General features: G+C 44.7%; 2 gene segments (V, D, J or C); both read right to left on the bottom strand.

Annotated features, from left to right (window-relative positions):
• Positions 1 to 5,386: 5,386 nt before the first annotated feature.
• Positions 5,387 to 6,248, bottom strand: LOC122740534. The segment is given in 2 exon segments: positions 5,387 to 5,853; positions 6,166 to 6,248. Coding segments are annotated over 2 exon segments (501 nt in total).
• Positions 6,249 to 15,617: 9,369 nt separating this feature from the next.
• Positions 15,618 to 16,312, bottom strand: LOC122740997. The segment is given in 2 exon segments: positions 15,618 to 15,934; positions 16,244 to 16,312. Coding segments are annotated over 2 exon segments (366 nt in total).
• Positions 16,313 to 17,354: the final 1,042 nt, after the last annotated feature.

Below are 17,354 nucleotides of genomic sequence, written 5' to 3'. Positions count from 1 at the left end.
ATGGTGCCTCTTGTCCTGAACCCCTCAGTGTAGGACTGAAGAAGAGCATTCCAAGGGCAGGCCAGCCTCTCCCTGAGATTCCTTCAGATCCTTTCCCTAAATGGTCCCAGATGAGCTGCATCTGAGCATTCCCCACCCAGGTAGGCTGGGAGGAAGAGGGGAACAGGTGCTCAGGAAGGGAACTAGCTTTCCTGATGATCCTGCTTGGGGAATGAGGCTTGTGAACCTGCCAAGATTGGGCAGTTGTCAGGGGAAGGTTCTTATTCATCTTTCTTCCTCCCACTCTCCATTACTTATTACCCCCAGGACATACTGGGACAAATGGTCCCAGTCACTAGACTGAATTAGGGCCAGTCCTGCCTAGGGTCTATTGGCTACTCCACCTGTGGGGCTACTAAGGTGGGCAGGGACCCCAGAGTGCAGGTGGAAGTCCAAGAGACCTGGAGTTTGAGAGTCTGTCCAGGTGGCTGGGTCACTGAAGCCATCACTGTGTAAGAGGCTCTCACTGGCCCAGCAGCTGATGCTGACCCTCTGCCCAAGAGCCACAGGCAGGGAGGATGGAGCCTCCGTCCAACCCATGTCCTGCACAAGATTCATTTTTTTCTTGTTTTTAATCATAAAATAATTTTATTATTTTCCAATTACATGTAAAGATAGTTTACTACATTTGTTTACATAGGGTTTTTGGTTAAAGATTTTTCTACCCGCCTCCCTTACCTCCCACCCCCCCCCAAGATGGAAAGCAATCTGATATATATTATATCTGTGCAATCACATTAAACATATTTCTGCATTATTCATATTGTGAAAGAAGAAGCAGAACACAAGGGAAAAACACGATAAAAGAGGAAAAAAGACAGCCAAGAATTAGAAACAGTATGGTTCAATCTGCATTCTGAATCCACAGTTCTTTTTTTCTGGATGTGGAGAACCTTTTCTATCATTAGTTCTTTGAAATTGTTGCTGTTTCTGTGTACAATGTTCTCCTGGTTCTGCTCATCTCACTCAGCATCAGTTCATGTAAGTCCTTCCAGGCTTCTCTGAATTCCTCCTACTCTTCATTTCTTACAGCACAATAGTATCCAATTACATTCATATACCACAACTTGTTCAGCCATTCCCCAATTGATGGGCATTCCCTCAATTTCCAATTCCTTGCCACCACAAAAAGAGCATCTATAAATATTTTTGTACATGTGGGTCCCTTTCCCTCCTCTATGATCTCTTTGGGATACAGACCTAATAGTGATATTATTGGATACAGTTTCATAGCCCTTTGGGCATAGTTCCAAATTGCTCTCCAGAATGATTGGATTAGTTTACAGCTCCACCACCAATGCATTAGTGTTCCAATTTTTCCACAGCTTCTCCAACATTTATAATTTTCCTTTTTTGTCATATTAGTTAATCTGATAGGGATGAGTTGGTACCTCAGAGTTGTTTTAATTTGCATTTCTCTAATCCATAGTGATTTAGAGCATTTTTTTCATATGGCAATAGATAGATTTGATTTCTTCATCTAAAAACTGGCTGTTCACATCTTTTGACCATTTCTCAAATGGGAAATGACTTGCATTCTTACAAATTTGATTTAGTTCCCTATATATTTTAGAAATGAGACCTTTATCAGAAATACTGTTTGTAAAAAAATTTTCCCAGATTTCTGCCTCCCTTCTAATTTTGGCTGCATTGCTTCTGTTTTTGAAAAAGCATTTTAATTTAATATAATCAAAATGATCCATTTTGAATTTCATAATATTCTCTATCTCTTGTTTGGACATAAATTGTTTTCCTCTCCATAGATATGAGAGGTAAACTACTCCTTCCTTTCCTAATTTAACTATGGTATCATCCTTTATTTCTAAATTATGTACCCATTTTGATCTTATTTTTGTATAAAGTGTAAGATGTTAGTCTATGCCTAGTTTCTGCCATACTATCTTCCAGTTTTCCCAGCAGTTATTGTCAAATATTGAGTTCCTATCTCAGAAGCTGGAGTCTTTGGGTTTATCAAACAGTAGATTACTATAGTCACTTCCTACTGTGTTTCCTGTTCCTAAACTATTCCATTGATCCATCACTCTATTTCTTAGCCAGTAGCAAATAGTTTTGATGAATGCTGCTTTATAGTATAGCTTCAGAATTGGTATGGCTAGCCCACCTTCCTTACACAGGGTTTTTAATGTGGAAAAATAACAACAAGTAAATGAAATTAATTTCCATGGAGGATCACATATGGGTACAGAAGGGGCAGCTAGGTGGCACAGTGGACGGAGCACTAGCCCTGGAGTCAGGAGGACCTGAGTTCAAATCCAGCCTCAGACACTTGACACTTAATTAGCTGTGTGACCTTGGGCAAGTCACTTAACCCCAGTTGCCTCACCAAAAACAAACAAACAAACAAACAAAAAAACCATATGGGTACAGAGAATGCAAGAATACATTCCCGGGGCACCTAGGTGGTGCAGTGGATAGAGCACCGGCCCTGGAGTCAGGAGTACCTGAGTTCAAATCCGGCCTCAGACACTTAACACTTACTAGCTGTGTGACCCTGGGCAAGTCACTTAACCCCAATTGCCTCACTAAAAAAAAAAATACATTTCCTCTTCCCTGAACGTTGGTGCTGGGCCTGCCTCTGAGATGTCAATCCCAATGGATACAGGAACCATTCGCCATACATACACACACACACACACACACACACACACACACACAAACTCTCTCAAACACATTTTTAGAGAAGAAAGATTCTTCTGTAAAGCCTTTGGGGTGTCTTGATCTTTATGAGGGGGAGCTGGGACCATAGAGTGGATGGTTATCTAATGAGAATCAGTTTGGCTGCTCAAGCCTCAGCCTCTACCCCCATTTCAGCCTCTTGCTGGGATGGTACCATCAGCATCAGGATTCCTGCTTCCTAGTTCTTCCTTTCATCTTCCTCATTCCTTCCTCTTTATTTGTTAATTTATAATATACCTTCTCTTTTCTGAACAAGTAAATAACATGGAAGCCTCCTCCCCCATCCTGTCTGAGAAAGTATCTCTTTAAAATGATAGAGTCAAGCCCTGGAGGTCTCTGGTCCTTTAAGTGGAGCATAGATCTGACCACGGAATTCCCCTACCCAGTGCCCAGCACATGTAGGATGTTTAATAAATGGTTACTGACAGACTGACTGAATAACCTTGAATGACTTCTTTTTATCTTTAGGATAAAACACAACCACCCTGTCCTTTAAAGCCTTTACCATCTAGCTCAGCCTCCCTTTCCAACTTAATTACACAAGATACTCCTTTGTTTATTCTACAATCCAAACTAAACAGCTGTCTTACTCTTCATCACAAACAATGTTTCATCTCCACTCTCCAGGCCTTTTTCCCAGGCTGTGCCCCATTCCTGAAATGCCCTCTCCCCACACCTGACTCTGAGAATCCCTAGCATTCTTCAAAGCTTAGTTCAAGTGCTTCCCCTTCTAGGATATCTGATTTCCCTGGCTGCCTATGTCTCACTTTCCAAATAAACTGAAATTGCTTTTGTAAAGACTTTATTGTGCCTCCTCTATCACCTTCATTTCATTTAAGAAAACTCATATAAAGAAATTCAGTGTAACCAACTGGGTGCATAAGTGTGAAGTACAGAGACTGGGATCATGGTGAGAAGAGGAACCAAAGACACCATTGAGATGAAACTAGGAGGGGAAGCTAGATGACACAGTGGATAGAGCACAGGCCCTGGAGTCAGGAGTACCTGAGTTCAAATCCTGTGTGACCCTGGGCAAGTCACTTAACCCCAATTGCCTCACTAAAAAAAAAAAGAAAAAGGAGATGAAACTAGGAGTTGCAAAAGTTCCCTCTTCTTGTTAGAGACAAAGGCTGACCAGAGAGCCCTTAAGTAGTTGTGAAACCAGCTGTGTGCCCTTGGTCCTAAAGGGAATGTACAGGGCTTTGGGCCTTCAAACCACCAGGAGACCCCCTGGGGCAGGAAATAGAGTCAGACATCCAGCAGAGATGGACAGAGATGGACCCTGCCACCTACTCTTCTGGGAATTCCCCCATGGCCTGGGGGGATATACACCATCCCACACAGGAGCACACATTAGCCTGTCAGCCAGTAAGAATATGATTCTCCCAGATGGAGGAAATAATGAGGCCCTGACCTGGGTGGTAGGGGAGGGAGAGTTAGGGGGCTGGGTGAGTTGGGACATTCACTTTGGATCTTGGCCAGACCCAGGTCACAAGAAACCCAGCCCTTTGAGACTAGTGTGTCCAGGGCTGGAGAAAAAGGATCCTAGTCTATATCATGGCTGTAGGGGCCAAATTTTAATTGGGGAGTGTTAGTTAGGTAGCTTGTTGCAGTATTGGGGCAAGGAAGGAGATTAACAGCCGCTTTCAAAAACAGAACAGGGGTTATTAACAAGAACCAACTTTAAAACACAAGCAAGATTAGTAGAATTAAGGGAAAGGGAAAAAAAAAGAATGGGGAAGGAAACAGTACAACCTGAATCTCACCACCACCCAGGGCTCAGCAGAACACCAGGCTGTGTCCTGTCTTTTTCCAGCTCCACGCCAGAATGGCCCATCTCCTCCCTTCTCCGTCCCAGCAACTCCAGGTTCCAAAGAGACAGGGCAGACAGACACACAGCTCCAAGCTAATTGGCCAGCAGTCCTGACTGACAGAATTAAGAAGTCGCTCTACAGCTGCCAGCCCCACTTCAGCTTCCAGATGCTGGAAGTCACCTGACTGCCCTCACCCAGCTTCCAGTCATGGCAGGGCTGCCCTCATTATAATTTGGCCAAACCCATGCAGGCGAGTGAGTGCATGCCAGAGTGAGGTCAGGGCACACAGGCACACAACAGGGTCAGGGCACACAGGGTTTCTAATTTTAGGCAAAGATGAGATCATAGAAACCTCAAATCACAATTCTTTACATGGCAGCCAGGTGGTAAAGTGGATGGAGCCCTGGGCCTGCAATCAAAAAGACTCATTTTCCTGAGTACAAATCTGACCTTAGACACTTGTTAGCTATGGGAACCTGGGGAAGTCCCTTACCACTGTTTGCCTCAGTTTCCTCATCTGTAAAAGCAGTTGAATAAGGATATGGCAAACCATTCCAGAATCTTTGCCAAGGAAACTCAAATGGGGTCATGGAGACTCAGATGTGACTGAACAACAACCATAAACACAGAAATAAACAAATGATTGCTACAAAGAGCTCGAGAAATGCCCCCTCAACATGAACCTATGGTTCCAAAAAAAGAAACTATGTGGAGGCAAAGATTTCAAGTGGACTTGCATTTGCATTTTCTCCTTTTGAGTTTCCCCTTTTTTCCCAGGGGGCTGTGCTGCCTCCCCTCTGCCTCAGGGACAGGGTTTGTGACTGACAAGGCTTTGTGAGAAAGGAGGGGTGCTAAGGGAGCAGTAAGGTGAAGCCCTGGGAGGTGTGAGCCTGCCCAGAGAGCAGGGGCTGCTCTGCCTGGGGACCAGAGAGGAGGCAGCTGCTGCTCTGAGCTGAATCCCCTGAGCAGCCTGGGGAGGTTTTTGTTAAGGCCTGAAGCACTGTGGGAGGCAAGTAAATACTCTGCTGACAGTAATAATCTCCAGCATCCTCAGGCTCCAAGCTGCTGATGGTGAGAGTGAAATCTGTCCCAGACCCACTGCCACTGAACCGGGCAGGCACTCCAGATGCCAGGCTGGTAGCCCCATAGATGAGGAGCCTGGGGGCTTGGCCTGGTTTCTGCTGGTACCAATGAAGGTTGTTATATACATTCTCACTGGCCTTGCAGCTGAGGGTGACTCTCTCTCCTGGAGATCCAGACAAGGAGGCTGGAGACTGGGTCAGCACAATGGCTCCTCGGGAATCTAGGAAAACAACAAATTAGAGTAAGACAGAAATATTTAAATGTGCAATGTGTAGAACAAGAAAATTCTGTGGAGACCAATGAAATCTCAAATGACTAACAAATAGATGTATTTACTGTCAACAAGGGAGAGAAACCACCTTTCCCACAGACCCCACAATGTTTGTAATCTGGGGCCTGGTCAGGCTCCTCAGCCCCCATCTGCCTGTGTTGTCCCTAAGCTCCCTCACCCCCTGGATCCAGGGGTCATCAGGTCTTTAGTCCCTGAAAACCTGTGCCCTCCTCACCCCTTCCCTGCCCTGCTGGGTCTTACCCTGAGCCCAGAGCACCAGCAGCCACAGGAGCTGCCATGGGGAGACCATCCTGGCCTTCAGACACCTGCAGAGAGAGCAGTCAGAGCCCTGAGGGGCAGCAAGGAGGGAGGAAGCTTTTCTACCCTGAGCAGGGCTCCCTGCAGGCCCCTGGGGCTCCATATGCAAAAGAGCCCCAGGTCTGCTCTGAGCCTCCTCTCAGGACCCTGTGAGTCACCCTGAGTCTCCCTGGCTGAGCCTGACTCTGGGGGAGGGGCCTCCCTCCTCTCTGTCCTCAAATGTGTGACCTCAGGAGCAAAGACAGGCTCCTGTTTAGTGTCTGGTATGGGAAAGGTTGGAGCTGGTTGTGGATGAATGAGGGGAGGCTTCTCTCTGTGCCCCAGGACTAGCTCCCCCATAACCAGGAGAGAGCTCCCAGCCTGGGGAGGGGGCAGAGGTGGCAGGAGCTCACAGCCACTAGGCTCTGGAGGTACCTCAAAGGCATCTGCTCATGAACCTGTCCCTCTCCTGCCCCCTGCTGGAGAAGGTGTGAATTCAAGGATGCAGAGAGGAGGGGCTGCCTGACACTGGACAGGTCTTAGATTAGGCCCTTGGGAAAAACCTAGTAGAGACTTGTTCCTGGATGAATGGGTTTTGTCAGTTGCTCTATGAGAATATTGTATTGTTCTGAGCATCATGGAGGAAAAGGTTATATCTAACCTTCTTCCCATTTTCCCATTCCACATATGCACTAAACGTGACAACCCATACTATGATCCATCCCATATCTTGACTGTTACTGTTTCTAGAAATGTTTATCTGGGCAAATCTGTGTCCAGTGTGGAGCTATGGAGCTGAGTGGGACTGGGTCAGAAACAGACACAAGGAGCTTAGACAGAGTCATTTGCTTCTGGAAAACTTTCATTTTTACAATGTAGAGGTTTAGTGAGTCAGTGTCTGGGTACAGGTAATGCAGGTAACCATCCTCTTCCACCCATATCAGAGTAGGAGGAAATATCCTCCTGTTTACATACTACTTGGTCCAACAAACGAGTATTTAATTGGCTGCTGAGCCTGCATGGATGGGACCTGGATCATCTCTAAGTGCTGTTTAGAGACTTAAGCAAAGTCCTTTGTTATGTTGACCAGAAACTGGAATCCAAAGGTTGATACAAGGAATTTTCTCACAATTGTCCTTCAATTTTTTTCTTTTTTTTCTTTTTAAATCTGGAAAGAATTTTAATTCAATTTTGATTTATTTGACAAGTAAGGGAATCTGAGACCCAGGCAAAGGGCTAGTAAGTGGCAAGAGTAGGATTAGAATTTATGCTACCTTATCAATCATTGTTTCTGAGTGCCCCTACCAGGTCCTTCTGATTATCCCCACAGCTGCCAAACATGTGTGTGTGTGTGTGTGTGTGTGTGTGTGTGTGTGTGTGTGTGTGTGTATGTGTATGTGTATGTGTGCTCGAGCGCGCGCTACTGGATCATCTGAAGAAAGCCCTTGCCCTCGTCCCTGCTCCAATCACCCAAATTCCCACCTTGGCAGAGCTTGCCACATGCTCTCTTAGACCAATGGAGATATTTTATTCTGAGCAGGAAAGCTTACTCACTCTGTTTATTGTCTGGTATATTCTTATCTGTATCATCATTCTGTTCTGTTTACTATCAGCTTGGATAAAAAGGGTATACTGGATATGCTCTACGTATGGTCTTTGTGTAACTTCTGGCTCAGGAGGGGATAGTGAGGTCGGTGACTTTGCACGACACTCCCTCACTTAACTCCAATTCGGTCCAGGTCATGACCTCACCCTGATGTCATGCTCCTCTGCAGGAACAAAGGACAAACCACAAAAATAAAAGCAATGTTAAAAATCTCAATTTTTGTTCCATCAGACTGGCTATGAAGGGCTCATGCTAATTTATGCTGGAGGTAAGTGATCCTATAATCAGCTCTGAACATTTCCTTTTCAGTCGGCTTCAGGCAGTCAACAAGCATTCATTAAGCATGTCACCAGACACTGTGCTAAGTGCTGGGAATGTAAAGAAAATTAAAAAGCAGTCACTTCTTTCATGAAGCTCCCACTCTAGTGGGTAACCTGAATAAGAACAACTATGGACAAACAAGGTCGATGAGGATAAATTGGGGATAACCAACAGAAGGAACAAACTAGAATTAAAGGGTATGAGGTAATCTACCTGGTAATCACCATATTCCTGTTTCTCTAAGGAAAGAAATGTTGGACTCTTTTCTTGAGCAAGGGACAGGATTTCATCTAGATCAGAAGTTGGAGACCAAGGAACATCTAGGCTTTGGCTTTGTGTATGTTTGTCAATCAGTCGGTCAGTCAGTCAATAGTTGTTCTATACCTGGAGTTCCACATGCAAGTTCATTCCTCATGTAATAAATCTAATTTGCAACACGTACCTCATGGACTTGAGATATATATGTATTAGGAGGAGGCTTATAATAGCAGGCTCTCATTGGGTCCAGCTTAGCTACCAGAGGTGAAACAAAGAGGTGTAAGCTACTCCCATTCTGAGCTAAAGGGGGGCTTCCAGAGAAGAGACAATCCCCGTTCACCAGGGAATATGTGGTTGTTTTTGTTGACCTTGAGGGCACTAGACAGGACCAGCCCTGCTCTGTGTCCTCAGGGCCTTGAGTTACTGAATCTCCTTCTGGACATGAAATGCCCTTTTCCATTCTTTCTTGTGGAAGGACCAGGCCCCTCACTGCTGGAAGAAAAGGAGACAAAGCCCCTTTCTCCGTTTAACCCAAGGGATTTCCCTGATGTTGTTACTCCTTACACCAGAGCCTCACACAGCCCTTCCAGGGTTTCTCATTGTGCAAAATGGCCTAGGGGATGGAAGTTAGGACTTGAAATAAGGAAAGATCTGATATCTACCACCATCCTACACTTTACTCCAAGCCTTGATCTGATATCCCAGTAATTAACGAGCTTTTGGGGGCTTACCATGGAGATTTCTAAAATGTAAGGCCTTCAAAAGGACCCACGTGTACAAATATATTTATAGCTCCTCTTTTTGTGGTAGCAAAGAATTGGAAATTCAGGAGATGCCCATCAATTGGGGAATGGCTAAACAAGTTGTGGTGTATGAATGTAATGGAATACTATTGTGCTATAAGAAATTATGATCAGTCAGATTTCAAAAAAACCTTCAAAGACTTGCATGGACTGATACTGAGTAACATGAGCAGAACCAAGAGAACATTGTACACAGTATCAATATTTTGTGATGATCAACTGTGATAGACTTAAATTTTCTCAGCAATACAATGATCCAAGACAATGTACAAAGACTTATAGTTGAAAATGCCCACCACATTCAGAAAAAGAACTATGGAGTCTGAATGCAGACTGAAGCATAGTATTTTCACTTTTCTCATTGCTTTTTTGTTATTGTTCTTGTTTATTCTTCTTTTTCATTTTTTCTTTTGTTCTGATTAATGTGGAAATGTTTTTAACATGATTGTAATACATAACCTATATCAAATTGCTTGCTGGCCTTGGGAGCAGGGAGGGAAGGAATGGTGGGAGAAAAAAATTGGAACTCAAAAAATATCTTTACATGTAACTGAGGGGGAATAAAACGAAAATAGAAAAAATGTAAGGCCTGCCATTCTCTTATTCCTTAATATAGTTTAGGAGAATCAGGTTTCTTTCGCACCCCCACTTTCCTGAAGGTATTAGCTATTCTTATGTAGTGGTATTGTGGAAGTCTGGGGTGGGGCAGGAGGTACAAGCAATTGAGATCCAGAAGAGTCTGGCTGAGGGAGGGCAGGACTGGGTAGACCCTGGCCTGAAGGCATTTGGGCAGCTAGGGGGAAGGGAAGCTGGGTAGTGGGAGCCTGGCCCAGAAGGAAGCTCAGATGAGCTCAAGGTAAGTTCTACCCTTTATCCCCTCAGTGTGAGAACCAGGGCACCTGGCCCTAGAAAGCATGAGGTGACCTTTCTGAGGTCAAATTAGCATCCAGCAGTGACCTCACAATTCATGGACCACCTTTAAGTCATGTCAATCAATGGATTTGAATGCTACCAGACAATTATCTTGGAGCTATGTGTGGGGACCGCCCCTCTTCCTGTCCCTCAGAGAACTTCTGCTCAAAGAGACTTAGGAACTTGCTCTGGGTGGTGTGACCTGCTAGATGGAGGTGGCTTTTTCTCCCCCATAGATCTTAGCTAGGTTTTTCTACTCTTTCAGAGATACATGTTCTCTCTCTTTATTAACCTCATTCTTTACTTATGGATCAAATATGCAGGATATATTTCTGCAAATTCTCTTAGATACAGATGAACAGGGATCAAATCTAAAAGAAGTTCAAATCCAGCCTCAGACACTTGACACTAGTTGTGTGACCCTGGGCAAGTCACTTAACCCCAATTGCCTTACAAAAAAAAAAAGAAAAGAAATAGGTAGAATTATCATTTTTATTATATTACCTCAGCCTATCCATGAGCAATTGATAGTTTTCCAATTGTTTAGATATGATTTTATTTGTGTACAAAGTGTTTTGTAATTGTGTTCATAGAGTTCCTGGATTTGTCTTGGCAGGTAGACTCCCAAATATTTTATATTGTCTACAGTTACTTTAAATGTAATTTTTCTGTCTATCTCTTATTGCTGAGCATTGTTGGTCATGTATAGAAATACTGATTATTTATGTAGATTTATTTTATAACCTGAAACTTTGCTAAAGTTAATTGCTTCAAGTAGGCTTTAGTTGATTTTCTGGGATTCTCTAAGTAAACCATTATATCATCTGCAAAGAGTGATAGTTTTATTTTTTCCTTCCCTATTCTAATTCCTTTTTCTTCTCTTATTGCTAAAGCTAATATTTCTAGTGCAATATTAAATAACTGTGTCATTTGAAATACTGTAAAGAAGCCTGTCTCTGTTCTAAATTATTGGGGAATTTAGCTGGGGTTTCTAATATATTGCTACTCATAAATTAGAGGCTATTGCACCAATTTTGGCAGCAATAATTTATTAATTTGTCCACATGTACACTCAGCATGGAGTTCTAGAAAAGTGGGGAGGGGGACTGAGGAGAGCCAGACCCGGGGTAAGAGAAGTGGTAAGCAAGTATCAGGAACAAGCAGGGCAAGAGAGGGGCGGGGCAGCGCACATTGCTCTAAGCAAAGTTCAGAAGCCTTATATTACCTAGAGAGAGAGAATCCTAGGAAGGCGGCTGGAAAGCGAATGCCTTCCTGGATCACTCAGGGTCCCCTGAGCAAGAGAGCTGGAGGCTTTTGTGGACCAGATGAGAGGCAACTCTTTCTTTTTTTCCACACAAGTGGCTGTTCATTAGAATCCTTCCAGTCTAGGACTTTTTAAACTCTTACACACTGTTCAAAGCTAATTGGCTAGCATCAATCAATTCCATTGGTTGACAAAACCTGAGGGTGGTCTGTATTAGAAATGAGCAGTAACAGACCCTCTTAAGGCAAAGGCTTTTGAATAGGTGTGGTTTCTATTGTCTCTACTGAGTTAGTCTGATCTCTAATGCACCTTTGGGGCTGGCTCTGAGAAACCAGCCAGAGTTCCAGAGTGGGAGTAAGGTCACTGAATCTCCCCCAAAACAATTATTAATAATTATTTCCTCACAGGGGTTGCCCATCAATTGGGGAATGGCTGAACAAGTTATGGTATTTGAATGTAATGGAATACTATTGTGTTGTAAGAAACAATGAGCAGGCAGATTTCAGAGAAACCTGGAAGGACTTGCATGAACTGATGTTGATTGAGAGGAGCAGAACCAGGAGAACATTGTACACACTATCAACAACATTGTATTGATCAACTGTGATAGACTTGACTCTTCTCAGCAATACAATGGTCCAAGATAGTTCCAAAGGACTCATGATGGAAAATGCTCTCCAAATCCTGGGGAAAAAAAGAACTGTTGAATCTGGATGCAGATCAAACCATAATATTTCTATTGTCTTTGCTGTTTTTCTTTTTTGAGGTTTTTCCTTTTCATTCTGATTCTTCTCTCGTAACATGACTGATGCAGAAATATGTTTAATGTGATTGTACATTTATAACCTATATCAGATTACTTGCTGTCTTGGGGAAGGGGAAAAAAGGGGAGGGAGGGAGAAAAGTTTGAAACTAGAAATCTTATAAAAACAAATGTTGAAAACTATCTCTAAAAGTAGCTGGAAAATAATAAAATATTTATATGGAAAAAAAGAGATAATTGGCTACAAAAATTTCAAGCAGGTTCTAAGAGTTGAGGTTTGGTTCAATGAAATTGCAGATGATCCAAAGGCAATAGAAAGATGCATCACAGCTATAAACATGCTGCAAAATGCTGCTGAAAATGACTTTTTGGAGAAAATACCAACTGAATGATAGACACAAGTGCCTTGGTCATGGCAACACTACTTCCCCCCATCATTCCTTGTTTTAGCCAAGAACTCATGTCCAATATAGACGAAAGCAACCCCTCTGTATAAAGGGCCAGAAATCCACACCCACTGCCAATCAACACACACACACACACACACACACACACACACAGTAGGCAAGTCTGAGGCAGCAGAACATCCAAGGATGTCAGGGAATAGCTGTGTAGCCTCTTTTGATATAGGGACAAATACTTGAAAGATCATAGGTATAACTAGCAGATTAAAATAATTTACCTTCTAATGAGAAAACACCAGATACAAAGGTTTGAAGCATCCTGATGAAGTGTGTCCCCATCTGTTCAAGGCAGACCTCTCCAGGGCTCTGGGTCCCTGTTAGGGCTTTCTAATTAATAGGCTCTGTAGGAGAACAAATACAACTAGGAACCCCACGTGTTGGGAATTAGCTAGCTTAAAAAGAAGGCTGAGGGACAAAGGTCTGCTGGGCAGGGACCTCAGAGTGCAGGCGGAAGCCCAAGAGATCAGGAGCTTGAAAGACTGTCCAGGTGGTTGCTGGTACCAGGCTGCGTCACTGAGGCCATCCCTGGGTCAGAGGTTCTCCCTGGCCCTGCAGCTGCTCATGACCCTCTCTCCATAGACAAGGAGGCTGGAGACTGGGTCAGCACATTGCCTGCACAGGATTTTTAATGTGGAAAAATGACAAGGAGGTAAATGAAATTAATTTCCGTGGAGAATCACATACAGGTTACAGAGAATACAAGAAAGGATTTGCTTTCCTGATTGTGGATGTTGTGCATCTATATGAGATGTCAATCCCCATGGACATAGGAACCATTCATACACACACACACACACACACACACACACACACACACACACACACACTATCTTAAACACATTCTTATGGAAGGAAGCTGCTTTGTTCTGTAAAGTAGTACCAGCTTTTGGGGTGTCTAGATCTACATGAGAAGGAGCTGGGACCAGGGAGTGGATGGTCACCTGATGAGAATCAGTTTGGCTGCTAGAACTTCACCATCCACCCCCATTTCAGCCTTTTGCTGGGATGGTACCATCAGACTTAAGATTTCTATGTCCTAGTTCTTTGTTCTTCCTTCCGTCTTCCTAATTCCTTCCTTTCTTATAATTTAATTTAGAAAATACCTTCATTTTTCCAGACCAATAAATAACAGGACATCTTCTTCTCCCCTTCTCCCCTGGTCTCAGAAAATATCTATATTTAAAATTATAGAGTCAAGCCCTGAGGGTTACTGATCCTTTGACTGGAGCATAGATCTGGATCATAGAACTCCCCTGCCCAGTGTCCTGCACATGAAAGGTATTTAATAAATGCTTACTGACAGACTGACTAAATAAACTCAAATGGCTTCTTTTTGTCTTTAGGATAAAACACAAACCACTGTCCTTTGAAGCCTTTCCCATAGAGCTCAGCCTCCCTTTCCAGATTAATTACACATTACATGCTTTCATTTATTCAGCAATCCAAGCTAAATAGCTTTCTTGTTCTCCATCACAAAGGATGTCTCATCTGCATTCTCCAGGCCTTTTCCCAGGCTTTGCCCCATCCCTGAAATGCCCTCTCCACATACCTGATTCTAAGAATCCCCAGTATTCCTCAAATCTGAATTCAAGCACCTCCTCTTCTAGGATATATGATTTCCCTGGATGCCCTTGACTCACTTTCCAAACTAACTCAAATTACCTTTATAATGATTTTACTGTACCTTCTTTAATGCGAAGAAATTCAGCATAATCTACTGTTTGTCCTTCATGTAAGGCTACTCTTGGGATTGTGTGCATGAGTGTGAAGGACAGAGACTGGGAGCATGGTGAGAACAGGGACCTAAGGCACCATTGAGCTGAACCTGGGAGCTGACAAAGTGACAAAGGCTGACCAGAGAGCCCTCTGTCATCTTGGTCCTAAAGGGATTGGACAGAGCCTTAAGCTTTCATACCACCAAAAGATTTCTTAGGGCAGGGAATAGAATCAGAGATGGCCAGTGAATGGGTGTAACCCTGCCACCTGAAATCCTAGGAACTTCCCCTATATGTGGTGGGAGGTACACCCCAACCCACACAGGAGGACACATTAGCCTGAATCAGCCAGCCAGTAAGGACATGCTCCTCCCAGGTGCAGGAAATGATGAGTCCCTGGCTTGGGGCAGGGTTGGGTGAGGGGAGCATTCACCTTGGCTCTTGGCTAGGCCCAGATCATAAGAAATCCAGCCTGGTGAGACCAGTGTGTCCAGGGCTGCAGAATAATGAATTTAGTTTCAATCATGGGAGTTAGGTTGCACAGTGGATAGAGTACTGGGCCTGGAATAAAAAAGACTCATTTCTTGAGTTCCAATCTGACCATACACATGTACCAACTATGTGATCTTGGGCGACTAATCTACCCCTGTTTGCCTCAGTTTCCTCAACTGTAATAAAATGAGCTGGCTGAGGAAATAGCAAACCACTCCAGGATCTTTGCCAAGAAAAAACAGAGAGGGTCACAAAGAGTCAGACCCAACTGAACAATGGCAACCAATGATTTCACATCACTGGCTACAGAGAACTGCAGCAAAACCTCCTCAAAATGAACTTATGCTGGGAGGGGGCAGGGCAGCTAGGTGGCACATTGGATGAAGCACTGGCCCTGGATTCAGGAGGACCTGAGTTCAAATTTGACCTCACACACTTGACACTTACTAGCTGTGTGACCCTTGGCAAGTCACTTAACCCTCATTGTCCTGCAAAAAAAAATGAACTTATACTCCAAACAAGAGAAACACTTTATGTGGAGGCAAGGATTTCAAGTGGACTTGAAATGTCAGCATTTCCCCAATTTGTATTTTCCCCTTTGTTTCCCAGAGGGCTGTGCTGCCTCCCCTCTGCCTTGGGGACAGGGTATGGGATTGACAAAGCTTTGTGAGAAAGGAGGGGAGCTGTGGGCCCAGAAAGGGGCAGCCCTGGGAGGTGTGAGCCTGCCCAGAGAGCAGGGGCTGCTCTGCCTGGGGACCAGAGAGGAAGCAGCTGCTGCTCTGAGCTGAATCCCCTGAGCAGCCTGGGAAGGTTCTTGTTCAGGCCTGAAGCACTGTGGGAGGCCAGTTATGTTCCTGCTGACAGTAATAATCTCCAGCATCCTCAGGCTCCAAGCTGCTGATGGTGAGAGTGAAATCTGTCCCAGACCCACTGCCACTGAAGCAGGCAGGCACTCCAGATGCCAGCCTGTTAGCATAGGAGATGAGGAGCCTGGGGGCTTGGCCTGGTTTCTGCTGGTACCAATGAAGGCTGCTATATATACTCTCACTGGCCTTGCAGCTGATGGTGACTCTCTCTCCTGGAGATCCAGACAAGGAGGCTGGAGACTGGGTCAGCACAATGGCTCCTTGGGAATCTAGGAAAACAACATTAGAGGTAGACAAAAATGTGTGAATGTGCAAAGTGTAGGGACAAGACAATTGTGTGGAGACCCTGAAATCACAAATGACTGATAAGTGGATGTATTCACTGTCAACATGGGACATAAACCATCATTCCCACAGACCCCACAACGTTTATAATCTAATCCCTGGCCATGCTCCTCAGCCCTATCTGCCTGTGCTGTGCCTAAGCTTCCTCACCCCCTGGATCCAGGGGTCATCGGGTATTTAATCCCTGAAAGCCTGTGCCCTCCTCACCCCTTCCCTGCCCTGCTGGGTCTTACCCTGAGCCCAGAGCACCAGAAGCCAGAGGAGCTGCCATGGGGAGACCATCCTGGCCTTCAGACACCTGCAGAGAGAGCACTCAGAGCCCTGAGGGGGCAGCAAGGAGGGAGGAAGCTTTTCTACCCTGAGCAGGGCTCCCTGCAGGCCCCTGGGGCTCCATATGCAAAAGAGCCCCAGGTCTGCTCTGAGCCTCCTCTCAGGACCCTGTGAGGCACCCTGAGTCACCCTGGCTGAGCCTGACTCTGGGGGAGGGGCCTCCCTCCTCTCTGTCCTCAGTGTGTGACCTCAAGAGCAAAGACAAGCTCATGTCCAGTGTCTGATGTGGGAATGGTTGGAGCTGGTTGTGGATGAATGAGGGGAGGCTTCTCTCTGTGCCCCAGGACTAGATCCCCCATAACCAGGAGAGAGCTCCCAGCCCTGGGCAGGGGGCAGAGATGGCAGGAGCTCACAGCTTGTAGGCTCTGGAGGTGCCGCATTTGCCTCTGCTCATGTACCTGGCCTTCTACCACCCCTGCTGGCAAAGTTGTGAATTCAAGGAAGCAGAGAGGAGGGGCTGGCTGACACTGGACAGATCTTAGCCTGAGACCTGAGGAAGAACCTAGTAAAGCCTCATTCCAAGGGGAATGAGTTTGGTCAGTCACTAGATGAGATTACTCTCGTTGTTCTGAGCATAGTGGAGGAAAAGCTTGTCTACCCTTCACTCCATTTTCCCATTGCAGACATGCACTGAAGGAGAGGACCCATACTACGATCCATCCCACATCTTGGCTATGACTGTTTCCAGAAATGTGGATGTCAGCAAATCTGTGCCCAATATGAGGCTACAAAGGTGAAAGTGACTGGCTTAAAGACTGACACAAGGAGACTAGAGTCATTCACTTCTGGCTAATCCCTTCTGTACTGGGGGATTGCAAGAGCCCCCTGTTTGATCCACCTGCTTCAGTCTCTTCTCTCTCATCAATCAACTGTGAATGAATATGTGAAAATCCACTCGTGCATTTTGAAAACATTTTATTGTTTATAATTACATTTTAAAACATTTTAATCTTCTCTTTTTACATTTTGACTTACAAATTTTCTCTTTCTCTCTCCTTCCCCCTCTTTGAAAAG

Source organism: Dromiciops gliroides, chromosome 2 (assembly GCF_019393635.1).
Source record: "Dromiciops gliroides isolate mDroGli1 chromosome 2, mDroGli1.pri, whole genome shotgun sequence".
Lineage (NCBI taxonomy): Eukaryota > Metazoa > Chordata > Mammalia > Microbiotheria > Microbiotheriidae > Dromiciops > Dromiciops gliroides.
The sequence above is the reverse complement of the archived record's forward strand: the minus strand, read 5'-3'. Positions and strand labels throughout refer to the sequence as shown.